Source organism: Mobula hypostoma, chromosome 7, assembly GCF_963921235.1.
Source record: "Mobula hypostoma chromosome 7, sMobHyp1.1, whole genome shotgun sequence".
NCBI classification, from domain to species: Eukaryota; Metazoa; Chordata; class Chondrichthyes; order Myliobatiformes; family Myliobatidae; genus Mobula; species Mobula hypostoma.
Window position 1 is genome coordinate 156,441,195 of NC_086103.1, and position 14,190 is coordinate 156,455,384.

Here is a 14,190-nt window from a genome sequence, read left to right on the forward strand (position 1 = left end):
GCATTGCACCTTGAAAATGCTAATATAGGTGCACATACTTTCATGACAAATTATAATCATCAACAGAAACGTCATTGTTTAACAACTATAATTCTTGACCTTATCAACTAAGTCACACCAAAGTTTTAAACTAAATACTCACAGGTTTAGAAGGTCCTAGAATACAGGTTGCTATTCCTCGACTAGTAGTATAACCTTCTTCGTTTTCTTTCTTAACAGCAAGAGCCTGATGAAATAAAATCACGATCAACTTTTCAACTATCAAATTGGTATTTGACCGACATGATTTCATTTTTCTCTCATCTATATTTGAATCTACATTCAGTTGCCACTTTATTAGGTACAATTGTTGGCCAGAAGAAACTTCAGTCTGATAAAGGACAAAGGAAACAAAGACAACTAGCTTGTCTGCTTCTTACCCATGGATGTATTTGAACATTTGTCCCCCAATTCCAAAATTTACTCCAAAAGCTTGGGTTACTCAATAGTTCATTTGCCTTGCCAGCACGTTTTAATTATTTAGTGTGTTTAGTCCACTGATGGATTATCTCCCTTGCCTCCTCCACAACACGTGTCCAGTCTGCAGTCAAGTGAGGAATTGGTGGCAATTCACTAACAACAGTCCCACAGATATTCATCTGTATCAGCGTGTTGGATCTTGAAGTTCTCCTTGCTAGCTGAGTCAAGGTTCGTCCTCCAATGGTCAGATCTGAAGTCACATTCCCTATGGCAACATTGTGACTTTCCAAAGGGCATTGTTTCCATCCCTTGGTATAACTGTGACCCCTGTTGCTATATGTCTGTCCCACCGATGCATATTGTAAGAAAGACTGATTATTCACAGGCAAAATAGACAAAGAACAATTTTCATAAGTACTGAAACCACAATTTGTATGCTTCTGCTTTGTCATTTCTTCTGGACAAGACCAGTGGTCTCCCCCTTGACGGCATCGTGATAAATCTATCCCTTTCCCAGTACTATTCATAACAATAGCAAGTATTGGTGGGTTACTTAAGGATATCAATGTATTCTCATGATATTTGCCAACACTGTGAACACTTTTCAGAGGGTAGGTTGAATTATTTCCACATCAACTATCAAATTGGGTCTCAGATGAGCAGCTAAAAGAATGGGTTGGAGAAAGGATGCCATTGTGTCATATTAGAAGCCTCACAATAACCAACAGAGTACTGGGTACCTGTGATGATGGTAAAGGAACGTTTTATGCCGGAGCAGTATTCCACATTCCCCAACATGGAAATAATTCCTCCAATTCCTCCTATGGGCAGTCAACTGAAGGAGAGAAGGATAATGATCCTAAGATAAATATCTTTGGATAAAGAGGAGGGAGATGTTAGCCAGAAGAAACATCAGTCTGATCAAGGACAGGGGAAGCAGACAAGCCAGTTGTCTTTGTTTCCCCCATTTTGTGCACTCTGAACAGTTTCTTGCCCTTGGATAATCTAATCAGAGCAAATGAATGTGGACACAGGAAGCTTCAGGTAATGATCTGCTAAACCTGAGACCATTCTCAAACAAGTAGCCATTTGTTATGTAAAGGACATGGACTCTGAACTGATTCTCTGGGACAATCTAATCAGAGCAATATACCTGAAACCATTGTCAGAGGAGTAGCTACTTGATATGTAAAATGCCAGAGCTGCAATCTGTAACCTTGTTAGAAACTGTCTGGGTTGCCTCATTTAACCAACACACATCAAAGTTGCTGGTGAATGCAGCAGGCCAGGCAGCATCTCTAGGAAGAGGTGCAGTCGACGTTTCAGGCCAAGACCCTTCGTCAGGACTAACTGAAGGAAAAGTTAGTAAGAGATTTGAAAGTGGGAGGGGGAGAGGGAGATCCAAAATGATAGGAGAAGACAGGAGGGAGAGGGATGGAGCCAAGAGCTGGACAGGTGATTGGCAAAGGGGATATGAGAGGATCATGGGACAGGAGGCCCAGGGAGAAAGACAAGGTGGGGGGGAACCCAGAGGATGGGCAAGGGGTATAGTCAGAGGGACAGAGGGAGAAAAAGGAGAGTGAGAGAAAGAATGTGTGTATAAAAATAAATGACGGATAGGGTACGAGGGGGAGGTGGGGCATTAGCGGAAGTTAGAGAAGTCAATGTTCATGCCATCAGGTTGGAGGCTACCCAGACGGAATATAAGGTGTTGTTCCTCCAACCTGAGTGCGGCTTCATCTTTACATTAGAGGAGGCCGTGGATAGACATGTCAGAATGGGAATGGGATGTAGAATTAAAATGTGTGGCCACTGGGAGATCCTGCTTTCTCTGGTGGACACAGCGTAGGTGTTCAGCAAAGCGGTCTCCCAGTCTGCGTCGGGTCTCGCCAATATATAGAAGGCCACATCGGGAGCACCGGACGCAGTATATCACCCCAGCCGACTCACAGGTGAAGTGTCGCCTCACCTGGAAGGACTATCTGGGGCCCTGAATGGTGGTAAGGGAGGAAGTGTAAGGGCATGTGTAGCACTTGTTCGCTTACAACTTTGATGTGTGTTGCTTGAATTTCCAGCATCTGCAGAATTCCTGTTGTTTGGGTTGCCTCATTTAACTGGTTTGGACCAGTCAGAGTGTAAAGGCACAAATACACAAGGCTAGGGTGGGCAGAGCCATGAAACAATGTTGGCTGTAGCCCTGTACTATGACTAATAAGAAGATGACCCAGGTAAGTTAGGTGACCTTGAGCCAATGGGATGGAGATCCAATGGTTCAATTGATGAGGACCAGTACAAGACTCAGGAGCTCCAAATATGCAGGGGTAATAACTCTCCAGCAGCCAGAGACCAGCCATCGCGGATAAGGAGGACCCCACGGACACGTGGAGATCAGGACTACGAGGAACGCCCGGCCAGCGTAGACTCCTTTCCCGGGTTCTATCTTTTTCTCTTCATTGACTGTTCACGGACTGTCAGGGGTTCTAGTAGGGAGCAAACAGGTAGCTAAGAGTCTGAACCCACCTGCTTTTTTTAGTTGAAACAATAAAAGTTACTTGTCGGTATATACAGATTCTCTGTGCCTCACTGATCACCATTACAAGGGGTGATTCTTGTAACACAATGCAACTATTTTCAGTCCTCTGCCCCTGCTACTTAACCAGTCCTTAAAATACATGAAAGACCCATTCGTGGTAACTCTCCTAATATTTTGTGCTTACTTTCCTGTAGGAGAAATACCTAACCTGCATTCATAAATGGCATGAGACTAGAAACCACAAACGTTTGGAGAATCGTCACAAACAAATTTATGTCCTCCATTGCTCTACTTACAGCTTCAATATTAACTGGGGCTGACATGAAATTTGTTTCCACAAGTCTACAGAGAAGCATATGAATTGTCATTTAGAAGTTTCCATCTGGGCAAGTATTCTAAATAGGAGCAGTACTTTCATCACAAACAATCAAACCAAATCTTGATCAATGTATGACAAAGCAAAGCTTGCATACTTACTGCTAGCAAACCATTTAACATACTAGGTTTTCCTTTAGGGTAAGGATTTCCTGGAATCATTCCACATGAAGATCTCATGGCAAGAGGAGCCTTACAGCCAGCTTTAGAAGCCTTGAATCCAAAAACAAAACAAAATCCTATCAGCAAAGGAAGTATAATTCAGAATCCAACTTGTTTTATATCCATTAGAAAATTTGCAAACCAAATCACTCTGAAAAGTAAGCTTTCTGTGGTTGAGCAATTTAAACAGATTTTAAGGAATAGTTATCACCTGAATCCAACAGTGAAAAAATGAATGCATCTGCATTTCTCAAGTTAAGTAATATGATTAAGTAGCATTTGTGATTCTTTTTCCTTGCATGTTCCTATTGAAACTCTCATGTTTTTGCAATACAATATGCAAGTCATAATAATTACAATAACCATTTATGATCTGATTATTAAGTTAGCACATTTAAAATTAGAGTTTAATTGTAAGATCAAACAAAAATAAAAATAACTCAGCTCAACGTCTAAAGCAGTTATTAAATGCATATTTGAAATTCATTTGCATTAAGTATGGATGTCAACTACTGCTGCAAAATAGCATTTAACATAAACTTAAAATTATAATAATCTAGTGGCAGTGGATTGCAGTTACTATATCATACACATGATACAGGGTGTATTGCAGAATTCAAAAAGCTGTATTTTACATTACAGCCACCTGGAAATCTGTAGATTTTATCATTGATTCGTAATCTGTCTGCGTCGTCTGTTACTTTGACTTCAAAACTGGTCAAGTTCACTTGATGAATCCTTTTCACAAATGTTTTCTCCTGTTCCAGATGTACTAACGTACCATCACGCACACCTTTCCTATTCGTGCTGCTAGAGCCCCTGGACACTATCCGGGTTTGTGCTCGCAGTTCAGCTGGAGCTGGCTCCTCTTACAGTTCAGCCTTTCACCTTGATATGCATGTTATGGATCTATGGTTTCTAAATGTGTTTCAAAGGGAGTTCCTCAGTCTGTTTCTTAGCAGTCACACTGGCCTCCTGCACCATGACCTACCGTTCCAGGTAATACACTTTATCAATGCTTGCTATGAGACAGTCTTTCAAACAGAGGTGTTTCTTTTACATTAGTCCTGATAAACCTGAACTTATTAATAACCAGACACACTGAGAAGGATTGAAAGCCACCAGACAGAAAGGTTGGAGACTCATTGCTTTATAGGAAAATGAGAACATGCTTCTGGACAGAAATACAGATCAAAGTATTGGACAACTGAAGGAAATCTCTAAACACCAAAGCAAAAAAAAAAATCCCTGTTACATCATCATATTTTGTTCAGTACAACCACAAACAAGATCACAACTGCAAAGTTACTGTAAAGAAGTGTGTTAGCTAAAGAGCAACTAGAATCAAATGCATTCCACATACCGGATTTTGAGTGCATTCCATAAACATTATTAATAAAACTGTACTTTCAACCTATAGGCACATTCAAAAGGCCTTTGGGCACCCAATGCAAAAATAAAACCTGATGGCATTGCCATTAAAATACCAACAAATTCAAACCAAACAACACAACCAAAAGGTCAATCTGCAACTCTGGAAAAACTGCTGCATGTCAATATCAATACACTTCTCACCCAAGAAGCTGCAATCTCATGTACACTGACAATGGAGCCAATTGCAGTGGGTGCCACTGACATATTACTGATCTCTACTCTCATTGATAACTCCACCCCCAGATACCATGCTCCAATTTGGTTAGTGAGCAACCATATGAAACTGGGTGATATGCAAATTAACTGGGCCATACAAGCTATGCCTGGTTCCTTCAAAGTCAATCCCAGCTCAATAGCTTCCACTGCTGTCAAATGTCACCCCTTTTGTGATCCATCAAGACAATGTCAGTTTGTGCAAGCCATTAGTAATCCACTGTAACCAACTCATTTGGCATCCAACTTGCCAAGTGGTTTAAAGAAACCATTCTCCATTAACATAATTTTGTTCATTTCCACAGTGGTGATGAAAAGAAGGAAGACTGGGCCAAAGGCACTGCAGAAGGCATGGAAATCATTCTAGGTTTAAAAGTAGGTCTAAGTGCCAAAGAAAACCCCCCTTTACCTGTGAATGCAGCAAGATGCATCAAACAATGCACCACAATATCACATAAAGATATCTTGAGATGAACTATTTCTCCAAAAAGATTTAATTATTTATGAACCTGAAACAATTTATGTTGCTCATATGCATATTTTCAAGAAGATAGATTGTTCTTAGTTAATTATGTCCTGATCACCCAGAGTCATACTTACAAAATACAAATTCTCACAACACAAATTTGGAATGCCAGAATACTTAGTTGTTTTGAACCTGCTCCAATTCCAGAATCTGGCCACCAGGTGCTGCTCAAGTGAAACACGGTAAACTTTAGCTTATTTTTCTGGCTAATTTAATTAATTCATTTATTTATTGGCATACAGTATCCTTTGAGCCACGCTGCCCAGCAATCGCCCAATTTAATACTAGCCTAATCACAGAAAAAATTTACAATGACCAATAACCTACTAACTGGTACGTCTTTGGATTGTGGGAGGAAACCAGAGCACCCGGAAGAAACCATTGTGGTCATGGAGAGACGTACAAACTCCTTACCGGCAACGGCAGGAAATGAACCCCAGTCGCTGGGTACTGTAAAGCAATGTGCTGCCAAGTAGCTATCTCCCTCCCTTTAAAATACTATATTTTGTGTTTTTAATTCCTTTCTTTATATTTTCTCTATACTCATGATGTGCATATTTCTTACTCTTTTCAAACATTAGAATTTATTTTTCTCAATTCATTTTGTCCCAGTCTCTGGTCTGCCTTACACTTTACCCTATCCTGTTTTCATTCATTTAAGACCTAGACCCTGGGTCTGTCTCACCTGCCTTTTATTGCCAACATCTGGAACAGAGTCTGCTCAACATGACAAAAAACTACACTTTTGAAATTTCTTTAATGGCTCACACAAATGCCGCTCAAGGCAAAAAGACTAGCACTGTGCCCCACTTTGTCCTTTACTCTGTTCACTCAAACTGTATTTTGCTCTCCTAACTCTGGTTAATATTTATGGCAAAAAATATAACTTGCTGAAATAGACAACTCTCAGTTTCTCTCTCACTCATTACAATTCTCATCACAATATTTTGGTCCAATTGCCTTTTAAAACAGTACATTCATTCTATATATTATCCAATATCTACCTACATTTAACCAAATCATCTGATTACATTAACTGCATACTTCCTAATGTAGCATCATTGAAATTTTTTTTATATAAATATAGCACTGAAAATATACCTGGAAAAACAAATGTCAGTAAAGTGATCTCAGCAAGAGATTTATTACCTGATCAAGAATTTTTTTGCAGCGTTTCTTTTCTGGCAAGTGCACCCGGAAAATATCTTCAATAGGTCGATAATTATGGGGATCAATGATATTCCTACATGTTAAAAAAAAACTGTTGATCACACTTCCTCTGCTCACCAAAAACTGTCACGTTATAACTATTAGTTTCATAACCTGACACCGTGAACATTATATTCCTAGTAACAACTTCACAATAAGACATCATCCCTGGAGCGCAGAAGAATGAACTGTGACCATGTGTGGAACAGACAAGGTGGATGGCACGTCTTTTCCCCAGTGTAGGGGAGTTCAAAACTAGGAAGGACAAATTTAGGGTGAGAGGGGTAAGATTTAAAAGGTACTTCTTTCTTGCAGAGGGCAGTGAGTATATGGAATGAACTCAGAGAAAGTGGTTGAGCCAGGTTGAGCATCATTCAAGAAACACTTAGATAGGCATGTGCAGAGGCAGGGCTCAGACCTTACAGGGATATGGGCCATCACAGGAAATTGAGACTAGGTAGGTTGACACCATGGTCGATATGGACACATTGTAACTAACAGCCTATATTGATGCTGCATTGCTCTGTGATTCTGACTTCATTTGCAATTCTCCCTGCTCAATAAAAGTTCATTGGATATAACAGAGGCCTGCTAAAATCAAAGATAGCCAAGATTTCTCAATCAGTTATTATTAGTCACAGTGAAGTAAATAGTAACAACTCATATATTGATTTGAATTGACTTTATTACTTACATCCTTCATATACATGAGTAAAAATATGCAATTTATAGTCATTTGTAACAAATAGTATGTACAACAGGACAGACAATATAACAGTCAGATGGCCTGGTGGAAGAAGTCATCCCGGAGCCTGTTGGTCCTGGCTTTTATACTGCGGTACCATTTCCCGTATGGTAGCAGCTGGAACAATTTGTGGTTGGGGTGACTTAGGTCCCCAATGATCCTTGGGGCTCTTTTTACACAACTGTCTTTGTAAATGTCCTGAACAGTGGGAAGTTCACATCCACAGATGCTCTGGGCTGTCCGCACCACTCTCTGCAGAGTTCTGCAATTGAGGAAAGTATAGTTCTCATACCAGGCAGTAATACCAGGATGCTCTCAACTGTGCCCCTGTAGAAAGTTCTTAGGATTTGGGGGCCCATACTTCTTCAACTGTCCGAGGTGAAAGACGCTGTTATACTTTTCTCACCACAGCCAGTAAGCACAGACCCTGTGACATCTTCAGTTATGTGTATGCCGAGGAATTTAAAGCTATTTACCCTCTCAACCCCAGATCCATTGACGTCAATAGGGGTTAGCCTGTCTTCATTCCTCCGGTAGTCCACAACCAGCTCCTTTGTTTTTGCAACATTGAGGGAGAGGTTGTTTTCTTGACACCACTGTGTCAGGATGATGACTTCTTCTCTGTAGGCCGCCTCGTTATATTTGAGATCAAGCCAATCAATGTAGTATCATCAGCAAATTTAATTAGCAGATTGGAGCTGTGGGTGGCAACACAGTCATGGGATATACAGAGAGTAAAGGAGAGGGCTTAAGATTTAGCCCTTATGGGCACCTGTGTTGAGGGTCAGAGGGGCAGGAGTGAGGGAGCCCACTCTTACCACCCGCCGGCGATCCGACAGAAAGTCCAGGATCCAGCTACACAAGGCAGGGTGAAGGCTGAGGTCTCTTTTTTGAGTTTCTTGTTGAGCCTGCGGGGGATTACGGTGCTGAATGCTGAACTGTAGTCCAAGAACAGCATTCTCACATAAGCATCCTTCTTCTCCAGATATGTAAGGACGGTGCGTAGAGCAGTGGCTATTACGTCACCTGTCAATCGGTTGTGTCGGTAGGTGAACTGTAGGGGGTCCAGTTTGGGTGGCAGTATGCTGCAGATGAGGTCCTTAACCAGCCTTTCAAAGCATTTGCTTATTATTGAAGAGAGTGCGACAGGATGCCAGTCGTTCAGATATGTTACTTTGGTCTCTTTAGGTACAGGAACAATGGTGGATGTTTTGGAGCAGGAGGGCAATCTACACTGGGAGAGGGAGAGATTAAAAATGTCTGTAAACACACCTGCCAGTTGTGCCATGCACAGTCTGAGTACCCGCCCTGGGATGCCTTCCAGTCGCACAGCCTTGCGACTGTCCACTCATCGGAATCACCTGCGTACTCCGGCCTCAGAGATGACCAAGCTGCCAGTCACTTCGGTGGCTCTCCTCACGGGCTCAGTATTGGCGACATCGAACTGAGAGTAAAAAAGATTTCGCTCATCTGGGAGAGAGGCAGCAATGTTGGAAACACCGCTGCGTTTAGCTTTGAAGTCTGTGATGGCATGCAGACCTTGTCATAAGCTGTGTGTGCGGTTGGTGGACAGCTGTATCTGGATCTTGATCCTGTATCGTCGTTTCGCTGCATTGATGACTTTACACAGATCATAGCTGTATTTCTTGAGTTCCTGTTAGTCACCGGCAGTGTAAGCTCTGTGTCGTGCGTTAAGTGCTGCTCGCACGGAACTGATGATCCAGGGTTTTTGGTTTGGATAGACACTGACCAATTTCTGGGGGACAACATCCTTGATGCATTTCCGGATGAAACTCGTGACCTCTTCCGTGAACTCAGAGACATCTTTATCATGAAAGACATTCCAGTTGACGTCATCAAAGCAGTCCTGTAGCATGGAGGCTGACTGGTCGGACCAACAGTGGACAGTTTTAACTATGGCCGCCTCTTGTTTCAGCTTCTGTCTGTACCTTGGCAGCAAGATGGAGGAGTGATCTGATTTTCCAAATGGCGGGTGGAGGAGCACTTTGTAAGCATTGCGGAAGGGAGAGTAGCTATCCCTCCATGTGCTCACCTGGGTGTGTTGACAAAACTTCGTGGAGTCTTTAGACAGTGACGCTCTATCAAAGTCACCGCTACTTTCCGCTCTTTCTTGCGGTCAGTGCTGCATTTCTCTATGACTCAAGGTGTTGAGTGAATGTTTCCCATTCCATAAGTTGAAAGGAACAGAGCTATGGCTTGTTTACAATCTATAGATTGTCCTTGAAAATACGATGTTAAAAGAAAGAATATAATCTGGTAGGTCTGAGAAAGATAACAAAGAAAGAGGATTTCTGCTAACTGAAAGTATCAGAGAAGTTGTGAGATCAAGAGAAGTGGGGTAAATATCATCAAAGCACATGTAGACCCAGATATTTCAGATGGTAAATAAGAAAAAGGAAAGAACAAAGCGTGAAGAGATAAATGAAATTCTATAAACTTGAGCTCACATAAAGCTCTGTTGTACTTATACTACCTTACACTCGCCTAATCATCCAATCTCGATGCTTGTAGCCCTACACTGAGTCCTTGTCTATCAATCCCTCAGTTTTAAAATGTGCATTCCCATTCCACATACAACCCTTCCTTAAGATGTGTAGAAGCCAAGCTACAAAGAAGCTGCTGTAAATCTCTCCATTTCTTTATGCCTTCCAAATATTCTGTACAACTTGTCTCTTAATTGTTAACAACTTATATGGTCACTGTCAATGTCTGGTACCACAGCTGTCAAATGCTTTATGTTAAAGACACTAAATAAATGCGGCGTAGTGCAATGATATTGCTGCCTCTTACTTTCACAAACAGAATACTCACCCTGCTTCCTATTCACATATCTATTCACCACATTTTGCTCCCACAGTGAGTTTCCTACTAACATCAGGGAAGCATGCACTCCAGCACAAATAAGACCTTGCATCAAAGAGATCTGGCTAAAAAAAGTGAACAATTTGTAACTAAATATTCTAGGCTACAAGATAACAAGGAAACGCTACAGGTACTGGGATTAGCAATACTGATAAGATACAAAATGGCAACGGAAGGAATACCATCTCAGTGGAAAAAAACAGCAGAACAACAACAAATAATATAAAAGATGCAAACTTACAGATAACAATGTTGCAGCAGAAAGATTAGGATTATATAAATCAATATATCAGATGTTATTTGTGCAACTGCATTCCCATGATGAAGCAAATAGAGTTTGAGTTGGATACTGTAGCTTACAGTGAATCAAAGCAATGAGGAAACTAACAAAATTTCAGTTTTGGTTCTAATAAAAGTACACTCAGTGGCCATTCTAGTAGGTATACCTGTTCAATAATGTAAATATCTAATCAGCCAATCATGTGACAACAAGTCAATCATAAAAGCATGTAGACATGGTCAAGAGATTTAGCTGTTGTTCAGATTAAACGTCAGAATGGGGAAGAAATACAATCTAAGTGACTTTGATGGTAGAATGATTGATAGCGCCAGATCGTTTAACTCAGAAACTGTTGATCTCCTGTGATGTTCATGCACAAGCCTCTAAAGTTTACAGAGAATAGACAAAAAAAAACAAAAACAAATCTAGTGAGCAACAGTTTTGTAGCTGAAAGTGCCTTGATAATGAGAGAGGTCAAAGGAGAATGGCCAGGCTGGTTCAAGCTGACAGGAAGGCAACAGTAACTCATATGGTGTGCAGAAGAGCATCTCTGAATGTATGGCACATTGCATCTTAAAGTGGATGGGCTACAGCAGAAGATCATGAACATACTGTGGCCACTTTATTAAGTACAGGAGATATTCACAATTAAAATTGATAAGAAGACAATCAACTAGTTTTAAATCTTTATATAACAGCCTGTGTTTCAAACCAAGCAATAATACTGCTTAGGAGAACTATCCCTTCAATGATTTGTATAATGATCATAAAAGATGATTCGTACCATTATTCGATTTTCAGTCATTAATACATGTACATGTGAGAAAGAAAGGAATCTTAATTGTATTAAGTGAAGGACACAAATAAGTATTTGTGATCAATTTATCAAGCATTCTTCATTTTTGGTTTAAACCTAAATCTTAACCACTACGACAGCTTGGCACTCCATTATCTAGATACAACCACTTACAGTTCTGATTCGTAATAAGCTTCAAGATTTTCAAAGCCAATAAAAGGCATAACTTTGCTTTAAAAAATGTGCACACTTGCCATCAATATCATTTTCCTCTATTTACCCTCAAGCCTGTTATCTTACAACCCAGTCTTAGAATTTTGAAATGACTCAAATCTGCTGGAAAAAATTACAACTCCAGTAAAAACAGTATACATTGTGTCAAATGAAATATTTCAAATTATTACATGTAACATCTAAAACATACTTACAAAGCTATGAGCTCTAAGGCAACAAGTTTGTCTTTAGTGAAAGTGAGACAATGGAGGATATTTATTACTTTAGATACATGGATGGCTACCATTTTCTGAAAAACACAACAACCAGGTGATTTCAGATTAATTTGTCAATTACTATTATTGATAACTCAATTCCACAATACAATGTATTCATTAAGATAACAATAATGTTGATACATTTCTTTAGCTTTAAAAATATCAAAACAGACCAAGCCACACAAGGTATTTGTCAAATGGGTAGATTTTATGGAAAGTCTTGGAAGGCAAAGGGAAACAGAAGGGTAGAAAAACTAAGGGGTTGAATCTAAGAGTTTAGAACTTCAACAACATGGCAGATGGCTTAAATTTGCAGATGACCAGGTGACTAGAATTGGACAAGTGTGAATACCTCAGTATTTGTAGAAGTGGGAGATATAACAGGAAATTATATATAGTCAAACCATTCAATTTTAATGAAAGGTAAAACCAGGAAAATATATTATTAATATCTTACAGTATAACAACACAGTATGAGATTAACACTTACATGTTGTAAAGCTTTAAGAGCTTTTAGTTGTGGCTCTGCCCAAGAAAAATATTTCAGTAGTTCAACTACCTGCAAGAAACAATATGGATACATTTAGTTTTGTAGGAATTCAAACATACTTCACCAATAAAATCACTGGCATTACATGATAATAACAGATTTTTAACCAGTTTTTCACAGCATTCTATCCTACATATTTGCATATATCAATACATAATCATTCATATTGATCAAATAAGTAAATTTTTCTGCAAAATTATCAAAACCAAATGAACGTCTTCCATCTGGTGCCCTGTTAATCCTTAGATTTTTGCCAGACCACTTCATTACCTTCTAACTTACTACACAGTCTTGAAGAGAAAGAAGCTCAATCAGTTACTTTCATTCAATAAATATGAATAAAAAGTACAGGCTGTCTCCGATAACAATGTCCTGAAGTTGAAGTTGATTTTGCCTACAAGTCAGAAAGTGCACAAAACATCACTTGATGTGGCAACCATACCTCCATGTTATTGTAATGAATGGTATCAAAAGCACATAAAATGTTACGAACAATTACTAGAATTGGAGAGAGAGGGGAAACTAACATGGCTGCTCATAGAAACAAACATATGTACAACACATCAAAATTCTGAATTTAAAATTATAACAACTCTGTATGTAGGGGTTTCTACAAGTCAGGCATTTCTAACCTCTAGACAGTCTATACTGGAAAAGATAGAGTATCTTACTCATGGAATATACAAGTTTAAAAACAGATGTAAATATTAGTAACCATTGATCAGAAATAGAAAAGGTTGAAAGCAATGTTAATATTTTTGGTCTTGACCCAAAATGTTGACTATCTATTCATTTCTATAGAATCTGCCTGACCTACTGAGTTCCTCTAGCATTTTGCGTGTTGCTTTTGATTAGTTTCATTTCTGATTTGGACAAAGGAAAAGATAACATTAAAATATAATAAATGTTTTCTCTCTTAATACGCCAGAGAAAAATTATACACCTGTCATAATAATTTAAATTGTTCATTGCAATATAACAAAACTAACACAAATCATAGAGAAGCAAATGTGTATTCGAAGGTAATACCTGCTCACTTGAAAAATATCCATGTACATACTCAATTGCTTTTATTTTCTGATCAGTCAAAACACCCTAAAAAAAAGGAATATTTCCAGTTTTAACATTCAATAATAAGGTCCTAGAAAGTAATGACACTGTACTTGAGTTGTGTTAGTAGAAATAGACATTGTAAAAATTAAATATCAACTTTAAGTCATGTTTATCTATAATCTTTTGAAGATAATCAAATAGTGGGTCAATATCTTCCTTCTATCCCAACAGCAGTTCTCCCTCTACCATAGGTGACAGAATCTCATCAGATTCGCTGCTGATCTGCTCTCACTCTTCTCGCTTAAAGCACCTCTGCTCCGTACCTTCCACTTCCCCAGCCTCCACATTCAAAAGATCATCCTTTGCCATTTCCACCACCAGACACATTATCTCCCCACTCCACATTCTGAAGGGTCTTCATGACACCGTGGTCTACTCTTCCATTACCAACAGGGTCTACTCTTCCACTTACAGCACTTCC

The 14,190-nt window shown here is 39.5% G+C and overlaps 1 protein-coding gene across 3 annotated transcripts in view; it reads right to left on the minus strand.

Moving 5' to 3' along the window:
• Window positions 1-14,190, minus strand: part of proser1 (proline and serine rich 1) — a 36,653-nt gene that overhangs the window by 21,736 nt on the left and 727 nt on the right. Inside the window, exons 2-7 of one of the 3 annotated variants that reach the window (XM_063054372.1) lie at window positions 13,686-13,751; window positions 12,597-12,665; window positions 12,044-12,138; window positions 6,852-6,945; window positions 3,470-3,580; window positions 143-226 (exon numbers count right to left, since the gene is read on the minus strand). In XM_063054372.1, the coding sequence (XP_062910442.1) occupies window positions 143-226; window positions 3,470-3,580; window positions 6,852-6,945; window positions 12,044-12,138; window positions 12,597-12,665; window positions 13,686-13,751 (519 nt within the window). Of the gene's footprint in view, window positions 1-142; window positions 227-3,469; window positions 3,581-6,851; window positions 6,946-12,043; window positions 12,139-12,596; window positions 12,666-12,926; window positions 12,977-13,685; window positions 13,752-14,190 lie in introns of those variants that run through there. The other 2 variants (XM_063054373.1, XM_063054375.1) reach the window with 2 other exon arrangements.